The 25,351-nt window shown below is 36.0% G+C and overlaps 1 protein-coding gene across 1 annotated transcript in view; it reads left to right on the plus strand.

Annotated features, from left to right (window-relative positions):
* LOC110093528 (actin-related protein 3) overlaps positions 1-25,351 on the plus strand; it is a 31,703-nt gene that overhangs the window by 4,654 nt on the left and 1,698 nt on the right. Inside the window, exons 2-9 of the mRNA XM_020818433.2 lie at positions 4,574-4,808; positions 4,882-5,106; positions 7,352-7,498; positions 8,455-8,547; positions 22,317-22,436; positions 24,772-24,882; positions 24,972-25,097; positions 25,175-25,273. Of these exons, the coding sequence (XP_020674092.1) occupies positions 4,574-4,808; positions 4,882-5,106; positions 7,352-7,498; positions 8,455-8,547; positions 22,317-22,436; positions 24,772-24,882; positions 24,972-25,097; positions 25,175-25,273 (1,156 nt within the window). The remainder of the gene's footprint in view (positions 1-4,573; positions 4,809-4,881; positions 5,107-7,351; positions 7,499-8,454; positions 8,548-22,316; positions 22,437-24,771; positions 24,883-24,971; positions 25,098-25,174; positions 25,274-25,351) is intronic.

Genomic DNA, 25,351 nt, shown 5'->3' on the forward strand with positions numbered 1-25,351 from the left:
CATTGGGTGATCAAGTCATTAAAAAGGGTACATATTTTAGACATCTATGGTCTATTTTTCAAAGTGATAGTGAAATAGATGATGATATTATTAGTATAATTCAAGTTGCATGGTTGATGGTTGAAGTGGAGGAATGCATCGAGCCCATTGTATGATAAAAAAGTACTCAACTTAAGGGAAAATTTTATAACATGGTGGTGAGACCTGCAATAATTTATGACACATAATGTTGGCTATTAAAAGAGAAACATAAAATTAAGTTTAGTGTTGCAGAGATTAGGATGCTCAGATGAATGAGCTGCTTTGCACTTATGATAGATTTAGAAACAAATATATACATGAAAAAGTTGGAGTAGCTCCAGTGGCAGATAAGATTAGACAGAGCTGCCTTATATTGGTTTGGTCATTAAAAACATTTGCCTCTGATGATCCTTTTAGGAGAGTAGATGTATTAGATGCGCCCTATGTTAAGAAAGATGTAGATTGACTTAAAAAGACTTTGTTAGAAAGTATTAAAAATGATATTTTTTTATTAGATTAAAATGATAATTTGACTTTTATTAGGACACAATGAAGAAAAAAGATTCATGTAGCCGACCCCAAGTGATAAGATAAAAGCTTGTTGTTATTGATGTTGTTGTTGTATCCTGAGAAATCTCGCTAGTAAGCCTAAGCCTAATAGATCGAAACTTTGGCTTTAATTCCATTTTTGATTGCCCATTAGCCCATCTACTAGGCTTGGAAGATTTTGATGGCTACTCAATAGGATTGAGTGAATTAGTAAATTTAATATTAATTCAAAAAAACAAACTTGACAATAATAATATTTATCCACTAAAACAACGATCAAAGTATTTAAATCCAATTACATCTAACAATTTATCTATCAAACTAACTCAGAAGTAACTATATTAACATTCCTCTAATAAAATTCCTAAAATCATGATTTAATCAAATTAATAGCTAAATAATATTCACTATATAATATTAATCATCCCAAAGCACAAATCTAAAAATTCTTCCCTTAATGATGCACGAATATCCAAGTGTCTTATCCATTATCATAATTTAAATTTGTTTAGCTAATAAATTCAATTACATCATAGTGATCTCACAAACATGCAAATTTAGTCTACACACCAATATAAATAATAATGCAGCCAACAAAATTAAGGCATAGTAATGAATATTATCAATTGATGCTAATCACAGTCATGCCAAAGATCAGAAATATTATCCAGTAATAAATTACACTTTGATCTACATATATGATTTATAATTGTAGCTTACATAAATATCAATGGAACTCTTCTAGTAAAGAAGAGTAGATCTATCTCTCACTGAGTAAGAAAAACCCATATGACCTAGACTAAAAGTGTTCTGACAAATTGATTTTGACTTCGAGCTATTCCCATGCCAAATCTTGGTGCTCCACACACGCTGGATTCAAGAGAATTGTTAAATATACATGTAGTACGTAGTAGAATAAATACTACATAATCATAATAAATAATCAAGAATGTTCTTATAATTAATAATAATTGAGGATTTCTTATAAGAAATATTTAATAATTATGTTTAAATATCTCTATTAATAATAATTAATTTATTAAAATAATCTTAAGCAGAAGAAACTAATATGAAATCAGATTCTTAACTCCATGTCTAATTTGGGGATCAAAGTTTTATTTTTCTTAATTGGATCTTTTTATAAAGTTCACCCAATTTAAATAGTAGAGTTAATCCAATATTACTATCTATCCATCTTAATCACCCTTATTTAAGCATGAAATCCAAAAAAAAACCTGCAAATTATATAATTTATTGACATTATATACTTATAAGCATGATTAACACACTGATTAGATTGATTAATTGGTCAAAGTATATTACATAGGTTTTAAGTTCTCCTTTTTTTTTTTCCTATTTGAGTTTTTATTTTCAATCCTAATAGTAGAAGTGGAGGAATGGTTGGTTGGAAATAAGCACATGCTCTTGCAAGTTTTATTATTAAAGAACATGAGGCTAATGACCTCTAAAATAGCTTGAGAAAGACAAGAAAGGACGTAAGAAGGATTATAAAAAAGGAAGAAAAGATAATCTAGCATATTAAAATTTTCTCTTCTTATTTCCATGCCTAGGGGTTGTTAAAAATTGACAACCTTTTTGATCTATTGGTTGTTCACCTAATCGCGTGCTCCATGTCTAAGTGTCTAACTCTTCCTCACTTCCTTTCTCTTTCGTTCTTTCTTGCGCTTGTGCGCTACTCCTCTCACTCTCTGTTTCTCTCTTATGCCACTTGCATGCCTCCTCTTAGTTTGTAACTTTCATTTTCTCCCTCTTGCTATCACTCACATGCTCACACTTAACTAGTCCCATCCTAGTTTATTAGGACTAGCCAATCGCTTTATATAAGGATGCTGGGGAGCAGTTTGTCGAGTCGGCTCAATTGAATCAACCAATCTTGCAAAACTTTTAATCTTCTTTATTTAAATATAGGGTATTATAGGTTAAACATTGACGAAGCACCATCCTCTAACTATATGGAGCAAGGTAAGTGGACAAACCTAAGATGAAGAAATTATGAGATATTGATTTATTTTGTCTTCATTTCTTCTATGATCTGCTTTGCGCCTATGAGCAGGATATTGCTCTATCGACAATTACAACAGGTCAAATCGGATGATAAAGTTTGCAATGAATTTTCATAGAGCTTGGCAATCAGTTTAATTAGAAGATTTTTATTGCAAGTCAAAGGGAATTTTAAACATGGGGGTAGCACTATAGGAAGCTTCAAATTAGAAATATGAAGTCTTCAAATAAGGATATAATCTATGGGTAGTGATTTATTAATTAATTAATTTGCTCTCTAAAAATTCAGCCCCTAACCCACTCTATATTTCAGAGGTGGTGAGCTTTCAAAGCCCCAAAAAAGATGAATGTAGGTGGAGATGAATAGAGATGATCGGATATATTAGCTTGCTTTGGTGCTATGCTGTAGCATTATAGCACTTAGGGCCAGTAGATTGATGTTGCAATAAGAGATGTATAAAGGTTTTTTTTTTGTGATTCTTGATTAGGTTTAGTAGGAGGTTTAATTATTGGTGACTAATCATTATCATCAAGTTTATTTGTAGGTCCATATCATAATCACAATAATAATCTTCATTACATGAACTCGTAAAAAAGATCGAGTTTTTGAACCTACAGATGTGACAAAATTGCCCGAACGTTTGAATCCTCGAAGTTTGAGATATTTTTATATAATATGCTCTATAATTGTCATAAGATTATTTTGGATTGGAATGATTGGGAATTTTAAATGCATAATCATCATAAGATCTTCATTAGATTCACTATACTTTATAGTTGAAAGGTTGATGAGAATAACAATTTTGATCATATGCATCATCGTAAGAGCCATATATGAGATAATTGAATGATTCATATGTTTCATGTAGAACCTTCTGTTAATATTGTGGTCATTCAGTAGCCATATTTAGATTACACAAATATGAATTTTCTGTCCGTATATGCTTATATGTTTCATGAAACAGCGATTCTAAGTAAATAATGTGAATTTTTTTATAACTCTATAAGTTAGTTTTGTGTTTATACTTTATAATATCTCTCCAAAGCTTAAGCGACACATCTTACACATCAATTTTCTTAACTTCATAATCTTTAACAATGTTGTGATAATAGATGGAAGAAATTCATGTCTTCGTGCTAGGATTTTGATGCAATTACTACTAGGAAATTTGGCTTTGATACTAGATTAATTTAGCGGTGGGAATCAATGGAGTTAACTGTTGTAGAGATACAATTTGGTGGACTAGTTCTATAAGTGGAGAAATAATTCTCTTGAGCGGAGAGGAATTGGTATTTGCGTTTACCTGCGGTTGGGAGGAATTCACTTTTCTAATAAGAATCTATGGGAGTTACTGCTTACTGTATATAGGCGGAGGTGTTGGGGCTTTTGCAATTCATGAAAGGTTGCCTATGTGAGGATAAGTAGCGAAAGTCTGCCAATATCTTGCAATATATAAGGGATACTGTGAAAGAAATATGGAGTTTAAAAATCCAGAGAAGGGAAATCGGGAGAGGTAGAGAGAGAGAAGTGAGAATAATGGGGTAGGAAGTCTTATCAATTTCTTCAATCTTACAATATTATTTCTGTTACTAGTCATAAACGCTATTTACTGGAATAGGGTCATAAAGGTCAGTCCATTCATTTAAAATCAAATCTGATTCAGATTGAGGTAATTCCTAATAATCCTGCATTCCTGCCTTTTAATTAAAAGAAATAATCCTATTAAATAAAAATGAAAAAAACTGAAAGAAAATCTAAATCTAATCTAAAATATTAGAAATTGCAGGAATAATCTTCTTGTACTGCCTAGGGCTGCGCATATGAAATTAGCACAAATCTTTTGATTGGAACTTACAGATGCCATTCTTCTGCTGGCATTAAAGGACATTGAAATTTGAGAAGTATCATTTTGCCAATTGTTCTGTAAGTACAAATTTCTGTTTCTGTGTTGCTGACTTCTACTAATATCTTATATTTTAGGTACACCAAAATGGGATTTTCTGGAAATGTTGAGCCCTGCTTCATCGTCCCTACTGTAGTTGCCGTTAATGAATCTTTTCTTAATCAGTCAAGGAGTTCTAATAAGGCAAATTGGCTAGCACAATACAGTGCAGGCGTAATGGCTGATCTTGATTTTTTCATTGGAGAGGAAGCTTTATCTCGGTCACGCTCAAGCAGTACTTACAGTCTAAGTTATCCTATTCATGAGGGTCAGGTATCATGATGATTATTAATATCTACATTGTGTTATGATCCATCTCCATATTTTTATTTCTCTCAATCTGCAGGTGGAGAATTGGGATACAATGGAAAGATTTTGGCAACAATGTATTTTTAATTACCTGCGGTGTGACCCTGAGGATCATTATTTTCTTCTCACTGAAAGTCCACTTACAGCCCCTGAAAGTCGTGAATATACAGGAGAGATAATGTTTGAGACATTTAATGTCCCTGGACTATATATAGCAGTCCAGCCTGTTCTTGCACTTGCTGCTGGATACACCACTTCGAAGGTTTGTTGAAAAATAACACTTGACTTGATTATTCTCTTTGCCAAAAGTTTTATAATCACCTTCGAATAAACACAGAATCTAGCTTATATCCACGCTTTAGCTCTTCAGTAACTTAGATTTTCACTAACCAAACTTGTAACTCTAAGTTCACTTTTTCACTTTTCAAGTATTGAAAGAACTTTTACACCATCTTCATTAAAGGCAAGAGTAGCCAGGCTTGATCCGGTAAACGTGCCAAAGCTTTGCAAAGCTCGATCTTGTTTTGCTTGGCACACTGCATAGGTTTACAATAATAATTGACCAAAGTTCTCGTGAATGTTGGAGGTGATTTAATAGCCGTCACCCTAAAATGTAATGCAATTCAATCTCCATAAGAAAGATTGAAGATATACAATTTAAATTCATTTTATAAGGACCTATGAAATTGAAAGATGAGATATTACCTAACTTTCAAAATAATGGATTTTGTTTGATGAATGTCTCAATTAAGGAATACTGGTGATATTATAAAAGCTTATTTTTAATTTAAAAACTAAAGATATAATTATCACTGTTAAGCATAAATGTTAATTTAATGTATGTAGTAGAAAGTTTAGGTTTAATTAAACTTATATGAATATGTGATCAATTTCATAATGATGTGCCAGTGAAGCATATTATCACAAAATAAAATAATAATTAAGGTAATTTTAAGTTTCTTAGATACAAAAAAATATGAAATAATGCAAATAAATAGAAAATTTGCCCAATTAGATTTTAAAAAATTATATGATAAATTTTGGTATGTTCAAAAATAATTTTGGAGTATATCTAGTAAAATTTTAGCTTTGTTCTTCAATAATCATTTTTAAAACTATTTGGTAAACCAGATTCAATCAGTTATTTTAAAACTAAATCAACTAACGCACTAAGCTAATTACCCTTAGAGCTTGAGATCTTCGCTAGAGTTTTCTTGACTTATACTTTTGGGCTCTCCTCCAACTTGCTTAGCGGAAATACATCATCATTTTCATAGTTGCCAGAATATAAATACTTTGAAAGAAAACAAATAGCAAATCATTAGATGATATCACACAAGATTTGTTATTATTTAATCAATAAGCTTATATGAGTCGCATGGGCTCAAGAGTTCAACACTTTAGGTGGTGATGCATAAAATATTTTGAGTTATGCCGTTATGAGATTTCCTTCCCTGTTGATGCTTGAGGATTGAATTCTTCTTGTTGCCTTGAGGATTTAACACCTTGCCTTGAGGGTTTGACAGTAAGATTTTTGAAATGTCAATACCTACAACTCTATGATTCGCCATGTATCTTTACTTTTCCTGGCCTTTTCTCATATAAATTCCTATATTCCAACAATTCTGCTGCCTATCATACTTCACTATATTCACTTGTATTGGATGATGGCTTTGTGACTGTGATTCATGATTTCACAACCTTTTTTACCAAAATTACTTGGTCCATTTCTAGATAAAACAACGATACTTTAACTTTGATGAGAAACTGCAAACTTTTTTTATTTCATGATGATGAAAAGTTCAATTAGTTCTTATCTTTTTTTTTTTCTCATGTCATTGGTTGCACTACAGTAACAATGTTGAACTGTCGACCCATTCATTCTTGTACTTTTGTTATTTGAGAATGTTTGTGTGAGTGAAGTGATCTTCTCCCTCCCCCCCGGAGAATGTTTGTGTGACTGAATTATATTCTAATTCCGGATGACTATTAACATAAAGGGATTTCCAATAGCAACCTTCAACCGAGAATTCTAATTCAGTTTGATATTAGTCTTAATGTTTTTCATTTTCTTCTTCAGAACTCTAATAAATTATTCCTTTCTTTCTTTCTTTTAAAAAAATTATCTTTATGCATTTCTTTGTATTGAAGCAATCACCTTTATCCTTTTTTTCTTTCATACCTTTGTTTTAGAGCCTCGTCTTTTCTAATATTCTTGATTATTAAAAGTTTATTGGAACAATTTTATAAAGAGAATTATCGGTTCTTTTGGAGGGCAACTTCTTTTGTGCTTTATTTCTTAGGGAAACAGACTAATTCCCCACCATGGCTTTCATCCTGTGGATCATTCTCTGTTGTTGCTGAGTTTTTTTATTTGTCTGACTGGCAGCACTGTTTAATGGTATTAATGCACTTATTATTATGCATTCTTATATATTTAAAAAATTATTTTCTCAATTCCAGATAAATGTGACTGTGTTATCTCATTTTGGTTAGTTTTCTCCCAGTGTGAGATGACAGGGGTTGTAGTTGATGTTGGGGATGGGGCTACTCATGTTGTTCCAGTTGCTGAAGGTTATGTGATTGGAAATAGCATCAAATCCATTCCTATTTCTGGCAAGGATGTTACTCTGTTTATACAGAAGCTTATGAAGGTACTATTGCTTTTATCTTTGTTTAAACCTGGTATTAACTAGTGATTAGTATTGAGCTATAATATAATTTTGGAGTTTTGTTTTTGAGATTTTGTAAATACTTGGGGTTTCAATTCGGGTCGACTGGTTGGGTTCGGGTCGAACCTGAGTTGACCCGGATCTAAACGGGTCAACCCGAACCCGAACAGTTTTTGCAAACGGGTCGGACATTTCAACCCGAACCCGACCTGGCCGGGTTGACCCGACCCATGACCCGGCAGCGTTTAGGGATCGGCAGCGAGCGCGACACGCTGGAGTTCGACGCCGTTTTTTCAAACGGGTCGAATCTGCGAACCCGAACCCGACTCGTTTTTCAAACGGGTCGGGTCCAACCCGGATTTTCCGGGTCGGGTTTTCGTGTTGTGTCAAATATTGACACCCTTAGTAAATACATGCATTTAGAGTTATCGAGGATGCGTTTATTAAACAATTGTTAATTAATATTCTTGCTAATGTACCTTGATCATTGGCAATAGGATAAAAAATCATGACAACTGATATAATCTGTCTTCATGGTTCCATTAAATTGTGAAAATAGTATCAATGACTGCCTTGTAAGTGGACATCTGGAAAATCTCTAACTGGACAAGCATTTGAACGGCACTGTTCCGAGCTTTATTGAGATGATTTTGTCAGGAAAAGGGTTGTCTGGAGAGCTGTCAGGGCAAGTAATGTGCTTTTTTGGAATTGCTCGTAGGCCTGTAATTCTCATTGGTGCTCAATCATTGAAAACATTGCATGAGATGAACAAATTACTTGGCATTGAAAATTGAGTGTCTTCCTAGAATGTCTTGTTTAATTGAATAAACGTGTTTTTAGGGACTCTTGTTTTGAACCCATTTTCTACTACTGAAAATATAATTATCCACATGTTCTGCACATGACAATTCACCAAATTTGTTGCATATTTTATACAGGAAAGGGGAGAAAATTTACCTCCCGAAGACTCTTTTGAAGTTGCTCGGAAGGTTAAGGAAATGTATAGCTACACTTGCTCAGATATTGTTAAGGTAACTTTCCTTTGCGCAGATCATTGAGATAATATTACATGATTTTCTTGTTCATTCGCAGATGTAGTTTGCAATGGACAAATTAGATAGGCGACATCCCATATGGATAACTTGACTAACATAATAATATCTGTGGACGCACCAATATGTTAAAAAGCTACAGCTAACATGAATTCCTAAATTAGCACGTTTAGATGTTTTTAGATATTTAGTCAAAGTGGATTTAACGCTAAATGAAGCTCTACAAATAAAATGCAAAACTACTTGGAAGTCTATCCCTATACAGTTGATATAAGCTAGAATATGTTTGCTTCAGAAAAATGCATCCAAGTTATCTTATAAGTAGAATTAAGCGTCGCAAGGTTTAATATTTTCAACTATGACTAGTGATGCTAATTTCAGTCGATTTGCTTTTCATTTCATAGCTGTGGTTTACCTCTGCATTCCATTCTAGAACCGAGCTATGCAGAACCATGATCAACTCCCAAAATTTAAACAAATGAGATGAATATGTTCTTGTATCATCCGTTTTGTCTCCCATGCCAGGCCACATTACCCTTCTGTTCTGTTTTTGCTGATTTTCCCTAGGATCTGGGGAAGGGACATGGCTGGGGAGGGATGTGATCCTCATTTGGAAAACTATATAAAATGCCAGCTAGCCTTTAATTTCTGTTTATTGGAATGGAGGGCTTGGTGTGACCAACTTTCTTCCTGATGGCATACCTTCACAATTATGGAGTGAGCCGTTGATGCAGTTGTGGAAGGGATGCACTGGAAAAAGAAACTAAATACAATTAGTTACTCTCCAAACTGGCAATTCAGTTTTATGAGAACAAACCTTGGTTTACTCTGTGAGGATGCCGTATTGACTTAACGGTAACCTTCAAAGGTTGATCCCTTGGTGCGGAATGCCGAGATTAACAGATATGTGTTAGAAGATAATATTTGATATCCAAGAGTTCCCTTGAGTAGAGAATCCTAATTTAATTCTAAGTTCTGGGTTGAAATTGGGTTCATCTTGTAGAGATGCCACTGACATAAAATTTATAAAGACTACTACTGTGACATTTGCGTTCACCTAAGTATAGATCAATTTAATGATTAGCAGACTTATTGACTTTGAGCTAGTTCAATTTGAGGTTCTTGATGGCCTCAAATCAGTCTAATTGGGTTCACCTAAGTAGATTGATTTAAGAATTAGTAGACTTATCTACTTTGAGCTAATTTGGTTGTTTTTGGAAGGCGGGGGTTGCATTTTGGAGGAAGGTCTATCTTGAAAGTTGCGGTGTAAAGTATGAGACTGCTCAGAGATTGATCTGGCTACACTTATTAATGTATAACTACCATATGGGGTGTTGATTTAGGTTTTGAAAGCATGTGAGCTTTGTTTGAAATTGTTTAGGGCTTATTAACATGAAAATTGGCCCTAATTTGATTGGTGGGCTTGCTAGCATGAAGTCGACCCATGTTTATTATTGACATTTTGATGATCTTATAACATCATTAGTGCATGCTTATTTTAATTTTATGGGCTTGATGATTTATACAGTCCCAGATTAAATGGGGTGATTTGAGAGGCTTACAAGTATAGGAGCTTTCCTGGTTAATAGGGTTGGGAATTATATATATCTTTGGCAAGGCCCAAAGGTGGTACTTACAAACCTGAAGATGAGGATGACCTATGTGAGCTTTTGATTTAATAGACTTGTTAGCTCTGTCTTGACCCGGTTAATTGGGTTAAATTGGGAGGTTCACTAGCATTGGAGTTGAGTGTGGGCTCCGAAAATTCCCATTTTATATGTGTGATCCCGGCCTCTCTGCGCCATCGGTCTATTTATCTTTTAAAATGTTTGTGTGACGACGATGATAGAGAATTTCAACGAGATTAGGTTCCGGGGGAATTTTCAGAAGGCAGATTGGGTTTTAGATAAGACACTACCCAGAGATTTCGCCCTCATTTGGTGAGGACTTTTTGATCTGAGTTCTGGTTTCCTATAGACGCAAGCCCCTATAGTTAATTACCCCTCCTGATAACAAGAGAGAACTTTCGATTAAGGCTAGTCGTTAAGGATGTCACATAGGTTATGAACTTATTGTATAATAGCAATAATTTTAGGGTTTAAATTTTGAATTTGGATGATTTGAAATTTAGAGTTTATCACCACAAACTTAAAACTGATGGTGGGGGGAATGAAGACGAGCCCGATCAAGATCCCATGGTTCCGTCATCCCGGGCTGTCATGATCCCTGGTCTACTTAGTCAGAGGAGGTAGTCGATCCAATCTGACAGAAGGCACCTTGTCGGCAGCCATGGGTTGCTTCGTCCAAGAATACCTTGTAGACCTGGGTTGGTGTTTATCTAAGGGGATATATCTGAATCCACCTTAGCTAACAAAGGGCTTTATGCCTATCAAATATACCCTATGATTCATAACTCAAGGGTTTGACGCCTTTAGGGAACATACGGGCTTTGGCCGTGATCGTAATATAATGGTGCCATTTTGCTGCGAAACCACTCGATCAGAGGGCACGTGCCACGTCCCTGTTGGCAAGAGACTATTTGAGGATGAATCGTAGTGATACACCCGACATGCATTTGCTCTTTGTGAGCTGAGGTTAATTTTAAATTTATCACCCCCGATAAACAATTGCGGGAGGCGGATGATTTTTAGTTTTGAGTTTTTAGGTGATTGATTTTATTTTAAGAATTTAGATTTGTTATTTGATTTGAGATTTGACCCCTCCGGTTGAGATTTTCGATCAACACGGCCATCATCGGGGTGATATTGAGGCCACTTTTATTTTTGTAAGGATTTTGGGAGGTTTTTTATACTTCAAGTCATGTCGACTCCAGTCCTTTTGAGGAGGAGGATGAAACTTGAATATAGACCCGCGCAACATTCTCGAATCGTTGGATTTGTGACTTAGATGTGCGATTGGAGCACATGCGGGTTGTAGTATCTGACCCTGCGCAGCATTCTCGGTCATTGATGTCTGTAACTTTAATGCATTGACCGGAGCACATGCAGGGATTTAATTAGTTTAAAAGATCATATTTAATACATAAAGGGCATTTTAAAATATTTAAATATGATTCATTATGTAAGAATGATTTCATTTAGAAAAATGCCCGATATTTTGTTTAAGGGCTTACGAACGCCTTATGTCCGCTAGTATACATGTTGCGGATCCGGTGGCATACTCTAAATTAGGTTTCATTTGTAACACATAGAAGATATCCTTCTGTCGTTATTATCCCACTCAATATAGTTTACAGAGAATGATTATTCAATAAACATTACGAGATCATGCTCATTCGTAGGAGAATTATCTTGCTTGTTATAAGTTCTCCTATCCTCTCCCATAAATAGACTAGTTTATTTGATAGAAACTCTTTGTCCTTGCTTGCAAATTAGTTGTTGTGGGGACTACGAATTCCCTATTCTTCTCATAGGTGAATTGTAGTATATTATACTTTTTCTTTGGGTTGAAGGAAATAGTTTGAAGCTCTAACCATCTTATATTTTGATGAATTGAACTCTTTCTCCTCAAAATGACAAGCTCTATACTCTTACTTGAAGGCTTGAAATTGGAAGTCATACATATAACATCATAGTATAGTTTTCGACTTCCTAAATCAATAAAATACTTTGATCCTTAGAAGCCTTAGAAGTGTTTTGCTCTTGAAGTTTTATCTCATTTGGATTGAATATTGTGTTGTAGTATATCTTCAATGGGCAATAAAAGGATGTTTTGATTTATCAATTTAAATATAAATTATGTAAATATATCAAAACTTTATTTAAAATTAATTTGAGGGATCTTTTGTTCATTTAAAATTTTGGCAACCTTCCGGCGTCCCCTCCCCGGTGCCGGGAGGTAAGGAATTGGCTCGACTCGACCGGAGCGAATCAACGGCGAGGAGATTTGGGAGAGCGAATTGATCCCATTAATAGTCTTCGAAAGATCCTTTGATGTGCGCAACCTGCTAATTTAAGCAAATTAATTTTATTTTAAAAAAAAAATATTTTTAGTCCCATTAATACTCTAAATTAGGGACTTACAACTCATGTATTGGAATTTGCTTAATAAGAACATCATACTACAAGTAAGGTGGTCCAAAGTTCATTCATGTCGATAGGATTTAGTTGTGATGGGCTAAGTCACCCCAACCCTTGATGCCTCCTCGATGTGTAAATGAGGGGACTCGGGGGTAGTTTATCTTGAGATATATTAGCTTTATTTTAACCATAGTTCCCCTAATATTAGGTTAGAGGTTGTTTAGATTTGGGAAATAGACTTTTTAAAGGCATATATCTCCATAATTAATTACTTCTCTCGTTTATGCGAGAGCACTCTTGATTAAGGAGGTTGTTTATGCTTAATTTTAAGCTAAAAATAATGTTTAGGCTTGAATTGAATTTCCAGGAAATCTTTTGGGGGATGGAGATACACTTGATCATGATCCATGGTTTTGTCATCTCTGATATACTAATGGATACATCTCGCCAAGATCATAGGGTTTCAAATTGTAATATGCCTAGGACATGTGATTAGCAACTGTGTTGCTCCTTTTTAGTATTTATTGAGTAGATTGAGGTGAAAATGGTTCATGTGCACCAAATAGTAGCTTTTGAAATTGACTTTTACTCATTTATAGGTCGAGGGGCTGATCTATAACAACCCTAAATTTCATAAGATAAATTTATTTGAAAATATGAAATTTTGAGCTGCGGTGTTGTGCTTGCGAGCGCAACGGTGTCGGGAAAGTACCTTCGCGGCGTTGAAATCTCTGTTCTACGATAATTCTAGATTCAACATGCACTGCAGCAACGTTGTGATTTGTGGCATCGTGATGCTTGGCATTGAATAATGTTTTTAATATATTTAATAGAAATATCCTTCACCATCTAAGCCATCTCCCCCTCATTTGTTTTCCTTGCCAAGGAAGAAATGCGAAGGTGAAGAGAACATATATATATATATAGGAGAGAGTGAGAAGAGAGAGATCTTCCAAAACTTTTTTGTCCGTCGCTTCTATTATGAAAATTGTAGTATTCGTTGTAAGTAACCTCTACTCTATATTTGTCTTCAATGATTTTGAGTATAGTACATTTCTCTATCCTAAAATTGATAAAAATGCCATATCTTTCATTTTAGTGAATTTTCACCATGTAACTTTTGGTATGTGATAGATATCATTATTCTAAATTTTTTGACTTGTTTATATTAAAATGTTACTGTGTGGTCTGGCTTATAAGACTTTTTAATTGAAATGAGTGGGGAAATATTGAGTGCAAAATAATTAGGTGATAACATACTAAATATGGATTTGAGATACATTACATGCATATGATTACTCTTCATTTGACATAACATGCATTTTGGCATAACATATGTGTTGATGAGCATACTGAATAGATCTATATGTTATGATCATTTCATATGATGTGTGCAAGATGCCTATTATTATAAGATACATTATATGAAATGAGTTTAAGAACAAATAAAATGAATGAATTGATGTGCTATATGAGATGGATGGAATTGATACTGATATGATTGAGAAGACTGATGAGTGGAAACTGATGATTGATAAGACTAATAATTGATAAGATTGATGACTGATATGGCCAATGACGGATGACAAATAAGACTGATAATTGATAAGATCGACGACAAATGATAGATAAGACTGATGATAGATGACAAATATGATAAATGATAGATAAGACAAATGATAGTTTAGGCCGATGATAGATGATATATAAGATCGATAGATGTTAGATAAGATGAATATATGATAGATGACAGATGTGATAGATAATTGATATGATTGATAGATGGTAGATAAGACTGATGATATGTGATAAATAAGATCGATAAATGATAGATAAGACTGATATGATAGATGATGAATAAGACTAATAAGTGATAGATAAGACATGTGATGGATAATGCAAATGATATATGTGATCGATGATAAATGAGACTATAATTGATGACTGATAAGACTAATGACACCTGATATATGATATACAACGATTGATTGACTGATGATATTGATTGATTGATTAATGATATTACTATTCATATGATTATGATTTCATACATATAATTTTGGTTGTAGATATTGGTAATTTGCTAGGCTTTTGCGCTCATATATGCTTTTTACATATTTTTAGGCAAGTGTAAGAAACCATGGAAGAGGGGTTGATTTGGGCTGTAGGCTTTTTTTTTTTTTGCATTTGGTCTTTCTTTTTATAGTCATGATGTGATTACAGCGATGGTTGTTGGTAGAATATCATGGCTTTTGCATGTCATTTTGGGCTTGTATTGTATAAATATTGGATGTATTTATGTTTTCCGCTATCTATATTAATGAAATGAAATTATCAAGCTCTAGTTGATGTTTCGAAGATAAAAAGATTCAAGTTTTCCAAATTTAGGTCTTGGGACGTTTCATAATCATACCAATTTTACCGCATAATTTAGAGGCACACGTGTATATTTGCAGTTCAGAGATGCTGGACATGACCAACAAGAGTTAAGAGGCATGATATGACTATCAACCATCTAGAGGGGTAAACTTCAAAATAGTCCCCCGACTATTCTTATACGACCAATTACTCCTAGAGTATCATATCACTCCAATTTAGTCTCTCAATTATATAAAATTGATTCAAAAAGGTCACTTCGGAATTAAATTGGGATCAAATTTTATAGTTAAGGAATTAAATTGAGATTAATTTTATATCATACTTACAACATGAGGGACTATTTTGAATCAATTTTGCATAATGAAGAGACTAAATTGGAGTAACATGATACTGTGAGACTAAATTGGACACACATGAATAATTTGAAGACTATTTTGAGATTTTTTTTTGAACTATCTATGAGTTTTAGTTTGATTGGAAGAATCATGCCTAAGACTCATGAGGTTTGATTGGTGGGTTTAGTCTAACTTGAATTAATTTGATATGGGCCTTACAACTATTGGAATTCCCTTACTTTTGATCTAATGGGTTTCTTCTGTTGAACCAAATTGATCGGTACACCCATTAAAAGGCCCATAAGTGGGACTTACAACCTTAAAGGAGAGGGAAGCCTGATAATTTCCCTTATGAAACATAGAGGCTCGATTAATTAGATTGATTTGATGGGCCTTTGTTGATTTTACATGTTAATTGTTAGAAGGCTCCTAATTTCTAAACCTAATCTAATATGCTTGTTAGCTTTTATGCTATACCCGATTAATTGGGTTGGTTTGACAGGTTTGCTGGATTTGTGTTGGCATAATTAATTGGGATGAGATTTGTATTCATTGTAAGGTCTAGTAGAGAACCAATTTGATTTTTTATTTTTGAACTTTAATAGTAGAACTATATGAGTGGACAGTAATGCCATTCGGGCTGTCCAATGCCCCGAGCACCTTTATGAGGCTCATCAATCAAGTATTCCAACCGTTTCTATGTAAGTTTGTGGTTGTTTATTTTGATGATATATTAATTTTCAGTGAAAATCTGGAGGAGCATATACAGCATCTGCGGTTAGTACTCTGCAAGTTGCGGGAACAGAAGTTGTTTGGCCATCTTGGGAAATGCCAATTCCTGGACAGTAAAATCGAGTTTCTTGGTTTTGTGATTTCGGCTAAAGGCATTGAAGCCGACCCAAGAAAGATTGAGGCCATTGTGAATTGGCCGGTACCGCAGTCGTTTACGGAGGTCCGAAGGTTTCATGGGCTTGCCTCCTTCTACCGAAGATTTATCAAGAGCTTCAGCTCTATAGCTGCTCCAATTACTGAAGTCCTGAAGATGGAATCATTTCTGTGGACAAGCAGCGCCCAAAACAGCTTTGAACTCCTGAAGAATACAATGACAACCGCCCCTGTATTAAGTCTACCAGATTTCAAGAAGGTATTTGAGGTAGAATGTGATGCTTCCAACGTGGGAATAGGCGCTGTTTTGAGTCAAGACGGGCATCCCATAGCCTACTTCAGTGAGAAGCTAAATGAGGCTCGACAAAAATATTCTACGTATGACAAACAATTTTACGCCATAGTCAGAGCTTTGCACCATTGGAATCATTATTTGTTAGCCAGAGATTTCGTCCTCTACACTGACCATGAGGCTCTCCGCTTTCTAAACAGCCAGAAGAAACTGAAAGGAAGGCACACTACGTGGTCGGAATTCTTGGCGGCGTTCAATTTTGTGCTAAAGCATAAGGCTGGGCATTTGAATCGTGCGGCTGATGCCTTGAGCCGCTGCCACTTGCTACTACAAACAATCCAGACCAAAGTAGTGGGAATGGAAACTCTCAAAAACCTGTACTCAACAGATGAAGATTTCCAAGTAATATGGGAAAAATGTCTGTCCCAACCCCATAAGCTATTTCATATTAAGGATGGCTATTTGTTTTATGGTCATTGCCTCTGCATACCAAGGTGTTCAACTCGGTTGGCCATCATCACCGAATGCCATGATGGAGGATTGATGGGGCATTTCGGAAGAGACAAAACCTTGAATTTAATTCAAGAAAAATTTTATGTGCCGTCTGGCCAAGACCCAAGTTACTAATGCAGGTCTTTATTCGCCATTGCCCGTTCCTAAGGCACCTTGGGAAGACGTCAGTCTTGACTTCGTGTTGGGACTGCCTCGTACCCAGCGTAACAAGGATTCGATCATGGTGGTGGTAGATCGATTTTCAAAGATGGCGCATTTTATAGCTTGCCACAAGACTTTGGACGCGAGTCACATTGCCGATTTATACGTCCGGGAGATTGTAAGATTACATGGTATTCCATTGACTGTTACGTCCGATAGAGACGTAAAATTCATGAGTTATTTCTGGAAGACAATGTGGGGAAAGTTGGGTACCCGCCTGCAGTACAGTTCAGCTGCTCATCCTCAAACAGATGGGCAAACGGAAGTCGTCAATCGCAGTTTGGGAAATCTGCTAAGATGCTTTGTTGGAAAAAATATTAAACAATGGGATTTAATATTAGCTCAAATTGAGTTTGTCTTTAACCGCTCAGTGAATCAAACTACCAGGCGAAGCCCGTTCGAAATAGTGTATGGGCGAAATCCCTTAACGCCATTGGATTTAATTCCAGTGGTGCGCCAGGCCACCTTTAATCCTGATGGTGAACAAAGAAGTGTGGAGATCCAAAAACTGCATAGGCAAGTTCAAGAAGAAATCAATAAGCAAAATGACAGGTATCGGGCCCAAGCAAACAAGCACATAAAGCAAATTGTATACAATGAAGGGGACTTGGTGTGGATTAGATTAAGAAAAGAGAGGTTTCCACCTAAAGCTTTCAGCAAGTTAAAACCTCGGGCAGATGGGCCTTTTCGTGTCGTCAAGAAGATCAACGATAATGCTTATTTGATAGATCTTCCAGGGGACTACAACATTTCGGCTGTGTTCAACGTGGCCGATTTAACTCCACATTATGAGTACGAAGTTCTTCCAACCCCGGAAGAATGACGCCGGAGCTGTATAAAAATCCTCTGTTTTGTTTTTACTGTTTACTGTCTGTATCGAATTTACATAGCTTCTCTTCTTTTCCTGTATAGCTTCGGTTCTCTAGCTAAGCCTGTAGCTGTAATTTGTATAAATACTTGAGCTCTGCCGGCTAGAGGGTAGTTTTTGATTTTCCAAGAATTGAATAAGATTTACGTGAGGTCCTCTTGAATTCAAAGGAACTCTGTCTGTATCCTGGTAACAACTCTGTTTCCAGGTGGTGGTTGATTTAGCTGTTCGAACAGATTGCATCGGTGGCTTTCTTGTTGGCCGGAATTCCTAAGTTCCGGTATCAGTTTGGTATCAGAGCCGGCAAAGATGCCGCCTCGTCGTAATCCACAGCGACCGGTGCAAGAAGTGTTGATTGAAGACTTGCAAAGGGAAGTACAGCGATTGCAGCAAAGATTGGAAAGGTTTGAACAAAGGGAAGCTGTTGATGATCAGGAGGAAGGAGAGGGTGTAAACCCATTCTATCATGCCACATCCAGTGACGAAGAAGGGGGGCGACGGACACGAGAGCGCGTGAGAAAAACAAGGCATGACGACGGAGGAATCAAAGTTGATTTACCAGACTTTGAGGGAAGATTAGATCCGGACGAATTCATAAACTGGATTCATACTGTAGATCGAATCTTGGAATTCAAGGAAGTACATCCTGATCGCATTGTCAAGCTCGTGGCCATTAAATTAAAAAAGAATGCATTGTTGTGGTGGGAAAACTTGAAGCGGACAAGACTCCGGGAAGGCCGTAGCAAAATTGTAAGCTGGGACAAAATGAAAAAGGAGCTTCAAAGAAAATATTTGCCGGAGCAATATAGGCAAGAACTGTTCTTGAAGTTGCAGAGAATTCAGCAAAACCAGTTAACTGTGGAGGAATATGTTGCAGAATTTGAACAGTTGACATTAAAATGTGATATGGTGGAACCTGTTGAAAACACAATTGCAAGATTCTTGGAAGGGTTGCAGCCTGCAATCAGCAATGTTGTTCAACTGCAGTCTTATTGGACATTACAGGATGTTATTAACTTGGCCCTTAAGGTAGAGAAACAGCAAAGAAAATCAAAGATTATTCAGAACAGGTGGGGATTCAAGGGAGAAATTAAGGAGCGGAATAGCGGCAGAGATGAAGCAAACTCCAGCAGCCGAATGAAGACCACCGAGACCGCTCAAGTTGTCAAGAAGCCGAGTAACACCCCAAATTATCCCGCCAGAAAGTGTTTCAAATGCCACGGTTTCGGACACATTGCTTCCAATTGTCCTAATCGGCATGTAATTACTCTTCTAGAAGATGATGTAGGCGAAGAGACCGAGGGCTATGGGGAAGATTCGACTGGACTTGTTGCTGTGGAGCAGCCGGTTCCTACTATTCTTTCTGCAGATGAAGGGCCAATGCTGGTTATCTAACGATTACTCAAAAATCAGAAGGAAGAACTGTTACAGCGGCATAATCTTTTTCGGACCCGCTGTACAGTACAGGGCAAGGTATGCCAAGTAATCGTGGATAGCGGTAGTTGCGAGAATGTTGCTTCTAGCTCAATGATAGATAAACTACAGTTGAAGACAGAAGAGCACCCACATCCTTATAAATTAGCATGGATTCAGAAGAATAATGTGGTCCGGGTCACAAAGAGGTGCTTAGTTACTTTTTCTATCGGTAAATATCGGGACCAACTATGGTGTGATGTGGTGCCGATGGACGCCTGCCATTTACTTTTAGGGAGGCCTTGGCAGTATGATCGCCAGACTATTCATGATGGAGCTAAGAATACTTATACATTCAATTATAATGGCTGTTCGATGGTGTTAGTTCCATTGGAGGAAGAACTCGCGTCCAAGTCCACGGAGGACCTGTTGATCAGTTACTCACAATGCCGCAAAGCTTTGCAGGAGACCACCACAAGTTATTTGATAATACCAAAGGAGATAGTTCCCTTTGAGGATGTTAGTCACCCGTGCCTACAGAACCTTTTACAGGAGTTTCAAGATGTTTTTTCGGAAGAAATTCCTGATGGCCTGCCTCCCGAACGTGATATACAGCATGAGATCGAGCTAGTGCCGGGTGCTGTGCTACCCAACCGGCCTCCTTACAGACTTAGGCCCGATGAATATGAAATTTTACAGCAACAGATAGAGGAATTGTTATCAAAAGGCTTTATTAGGCCCAGTGTAAGTCCTTGCGCTGTGCCGGTACTGCTGGTTCCAAAAAAAGATGGGTCTTATCGGATGTGCATGGACAGCAGAGCGATTAATAAGATCACTGTCCGATATCGATTTCCGATTCCACGCATAGACGACCTTTTTGATCAGTTACACGGCGCCAAAGTATTTTCGAAAATCGACTTAAGGAGCGGATATCATCAGATACGACTGCGAGCTGGGGACGAATGGAAGACTGCTTTCAAGGTTCGGGATGGACTATATGAGTGGACAGTAATGCCATTCGGGCTGTCCAATGCCCCGAGCACCTTTATGAGGCTCATCAATCAAGTATTCCAACCGTTTCTATGTAAGTTTGTGGTTGTTTATTTTGATGATATATTAATTTTCAGTGAAAATCTGGAGGAGCATATACAGCATCTGCGGTTAGTACTCTGCAAGTTGCGGGAACAGAAGTTGTTTGGCCATCTTGGGAAATGCCAATTCCTGGACAGTAAAATCGAGTTTCTTGGTTTTGTGATTTCGGCTAAAGGCATTGAAGCCGACCCAAGAAAGATTGAGGCCATTGTGAATTGGCCGGTACCGCAGTCGTTTACGGAGGTCCGAAGGTCGCAAGGCACGCGGTGCGCGCGGCCTCCGCCCAGGCGAACAGGTCGTCTGTTTCGCGACTTGGCCGGTCCCGGCTGGACCGGTCCACTGGACCGGTCTAACACACTACTCTGTTTGTTAGAGAGGTCTAATAGACCAAGACTTATAATTTTAATTTTAAGGGGTTTTACATGAGTCTTAGTTTGTCAAATGCAGAATGACCTCTAATAATAGGTCATGCAATCCTAAGCTTTAGATCAAAGTTTGAAAATGCACATACTTGGAGGAGTTTTCTTTTTGTGAGGCAAGGTGTAAAGCTTCTAGGTGTGTTGAAGCATAAGCCTTAAATTAATTAAAAATATAAAAAATAAAGCATTTGAGAGTAATCTTTTTTAGCACTCAATAAAAAGTAACAACATAAAGAATTTTTGCTTGGTCTCTAAAGCCATTGTAAGATGAAAGCACAGTGTAGTGTCTCCCCATACAAATCTGAGTTGACTGAGACATTCATGAGATATGATTGATAGATAAACAGCACCTCGCCCTATGTGATATCTACTTCTAAATAAAAATTTTAGTTCACAAGGTTTCATGGACGCCATGTGATTCACATGACTAAAAATGAATTAAATCCCAAAAATAGTCCGTCGACTATTTGCATGTGGCCAATTTAGCCTCATAGTATCATATTTCTCCAATTTAGGCTTCGTTTGGGACAACTTTCTAACTGCTTTATAAAACATATTTCTAGTATAAAAAATTTTTGAACTTTAAAATTTTTAACTAAAATACTGTTTTAGAAAGCAGTAAGAAAGTTGTCCCAAATAAAGGCTTAGTTCTTTACTTTGCAAAATCAATTCAAAAGGGCTCATGTAGAAATTTGGATAAAAATTGATCTTAATTTAGTCCTTAGATTACACAAATTATCCCAATTTAGTCTCAGAGAGACCATTTTGGATCAATTTTGTATAATTGATGGATTAAATTGGAGAAATGTGATGTACTGAGACTAAATTGGCTACATACAAATAATTGAGAACCATTTGATATTGTTGCTAAATGCTTACTAGCGATATTTTGCGATAAGAGTTTATGCACATCCTTAGTGTTAATTTCCTTTTGTTTTTTGTTTTTGAATATCACTAAGTATCTGACTAAAATATCTACCAAGATATTTTTCTGATTTCATGTATATTAATTTTGCTGTATGAAACATAGTAATAAGCAGTCATAACAACTTGAAAATTTTATTTAATACGATTTTTCTTTCCTATGTTATATGAACTTATTCATTAAGTATTTATTTAATTATTTATTGAAAAACTTGTACCTGAAAGGCTTGTTCTTCTCACTGTTGTCTTACGTATGCAAAATAAACGGTGTTGAGAACAAAGATGACTGGATGGTTTAAAGCCTGTAGCTACTTCTTATTTTTACTCAGTTCTTCTAGGTCTATCATATGCACTTGTGTATGAATTTAATTCTTGTAAGCAATTCAGGAGTTTAATAAGTATGACAAGGAACCTAACAAGTATATCAAGCAATGGACGGGTATAAAGCCAAAGACTGGAGCACCATACTCATGCGATATTGGATACGAGCGCTTTCTTGGGCCTGAGGTTGGTTTTATCTACACAGATTTTTTTAGCCGCCATATGCTTTTGAAAGAAATGGTTCAGGATCATATTTAGTTTCTCTCTCTGTGCGTTTGGGACATTTTTCTTGTTTGGTTTGAGAAATCTTTTAGTGGTTATTACTTAATAAATGCTGATAATTGTCACATAACTGCTAGCATTTTGTATGCGCACATAAATTTTGCTACATTTCTTCCCTGTACTCTCTTATGAATTACCTGATTGCTAGAAATGGATCTCTATAGCTCTTTCTTGATTAATGGCCAGTATTGTGAAGTATGCATGTATATGCACTTTGACTATTTTATAAACAACTAAATTTTAGAACTAGTCAAACTAACAATCTCATAAAACTGCCATTATAAAAAGTAATGCAAAATACATAGGATCAAGAGAAACTTAAAGTATTATGACTACTGTTCCTCCATGTGGAGGAAAGTGAACTTACATTCAGACGTATGCTATAAGCCCATAATATTAAAATCACCTGAGGAATTATTCTGTCTGGCATGGAATCTAGTAAATTTGAGAGGATGGCGAAGGGCTTTTATCGATTATTGTCATGATGAGAAAACACTAGCTAAAACTTTTATTCATTAACTAGATAAACTTATGATAAAATTTGAAGACGAGCAAACTTGAATCATCAACAACCTCACTCTAGAGCAATCAAATATAGCATTCATGAATACATGTGCATTATCACAAGGAGAAGAAATAAATTGAGTAACTGCAAGAGCCATAATAGGCTGGCATATATCTAACCCAAACATAACTATAAATGTATCTTAAGTTCTAACACCCAAAGTAGATGATGCTATAGATGAAGCAGTGGGATACTATCATCCAACAAATATCATCAACAATAAGTGAAGACACTAATTAAAAACATATTCTAGAGTAATATCAAGAGCATTGAGTATAAGGCTCTAAAAATGATCATGAGTATTGACAAAAAAAAATTTTGCGTGTCCATACTATTATCAAAAGAGTCAATTATACTATTAGGAATCCTAGAGGTTTATTTCCTTGATTTCATTAGAGCCTTAGTCATGTCCAAAAATTTGCATGAATAGGAGGGTAAACCTTCAAAATCTACTTTTTGCCAGTAGTCGCTTGAGGAAGTACTAATCCAAACCTCTTGAACCAAAGGGGCAGAAATACTTATCTCAACAAGAACATGAGTCATAGGTGATCGAGGGAGTCTAGTAGTACCAACATTCACTTATATTAGTTTGCCAAGAATTCAATTCAAAGAGTAGTGTGGGCTGATTGATGCAGTAAGCCTAGAGATGGGTCAAAACAACCCAAATAGGGGTGATAGAGGGTTTCTCAAAAATATCTAATTATGGAGACCACTTTAGAAAATGCATTTATAGATCACTCATACAGTATGAACACCTAGAGAAAAGTCCAGAAAACTTTTGCTCTTTTAGACAGTTAGATAAGCACGTGAGGTTGGCCTTGAATCCTAATAGAGTAGTTACCTAACCCTAGGTTTATGGACTTTGAATTACACTAGTAGGAGAGGTCAAATGGACTGTGGCATATAGCCCCAACCCAGGTTTAGGGGGAGTCCAATGCTCTTCTTTTTGTTTTGAGTTCAATACGAAATGTAAGGATGGATCTTATGTTCTTATCTTATAGACAAGACCAATATGATGGGTCTTCTAATGTTGACTTATAGGTATGACGATCCAAATGATGATGAATCACTTGGACTTAGATCAGCTAGGAATTATAAGCTCTAAGTTGAGTTCCATACCTTGCATTTGAGTTGAGGTTGAGGGGTATTAGTACGCTTTGCATGTATCAATGCATTTGACATGGGTATCAATTGCATTAATATGAATGAGGATTGTTATATGATATTGGCGAGCGTTTGGGATGCCTATAAGGTTGCTTTTTAATTTAGTAACTTTGAGAATGTTTCAATATCTTAAATGATGAAGGATGACCAAGCAAAAGAAGATTTGATTCAAGTTAGTTTAGTGATTCCTGTTATATTTAGTAACAGAAATCACTAAACTAACTTGAATCAAATCTTCTTTTGCTTGATCATCCTTCATCATTTAAGTTTGGCATTTGAAGATTCTACACATTCCAGTATTCCACATGTTCAGCTAATATAAATCGTTCATAATAAATTGTAGTTATCACGTCTGATTCTTTGTATACAAAATGACTGTAGGCTTTGGTTCTCTTAGCATTTGATAGCCTAATGTATGTTAGAAGCTTTTGTTAATTAATGCTCAGTTTTACATTTAATTTTTTTCATAAATGATCGAGCTTTTATTGTTCTAAATTTTACTTTGTGCAGATTTTCTTCAATCCTGAGATATACAGTAGTGAATTTACCACTCCATTGCCAGATGTAATTGACAAATGTATACAATCAGCGCCCATTGACACAAGACGGGCTCTGTATAAGGCATGTCATGAAAGTCTAAGCTGCTAAAGATTTTAACCATCGCTTTATCTTTCAGTTTCCTCACTGCTTGTTTGCCATCACAATTTCAGAATATAGTGTTATCTGGGGGGTCGACCATGTCGAAGGATTTTCATAGAAGGCTCCAGAGGGACTTGAAGAAGATTGTGGATGCTCGTATTGTTGCATCTGAAGCTAGACATGGAGGAGAAGTAAAGGTGCTAATACTTTATACCTTTGGCTGTTTACTTTTAGTTTCACTTATGCAGGACTGACGTTAATTTCTTGGTTTTAGTCTCATCCTATCGAAGTTAATGTGGTCAGTCACCCTATACAAAGATTTGCAGTTTGGTTTGGGGGTTCTGTGCTGGCATCCACACCAGAATTTTATGGGGTATTTGATTCTTTCCATTTTGTTTTAGTTGTATTGTCCAACTCAATATTAATTACTTCAAGGCTATTTTCAGTGCTG

The sequence above is a fragment of the Dendrobium catenatum genome, unplaced genomic scaffold (assembly GCF_001605985.2).
Source record: "Dendrobium catenatum unplaced genomic scaffold, ASM160598v2 fragScaff_scaffold_450, whole genome shotgun sequence".
Lineage (NCBI taxonomy): Eukaryota > Viridiplantae > Streptophyta > Magnoliopsida > Asparagales > Orchidaceae > Dendrobium > Dendrobium catenatum.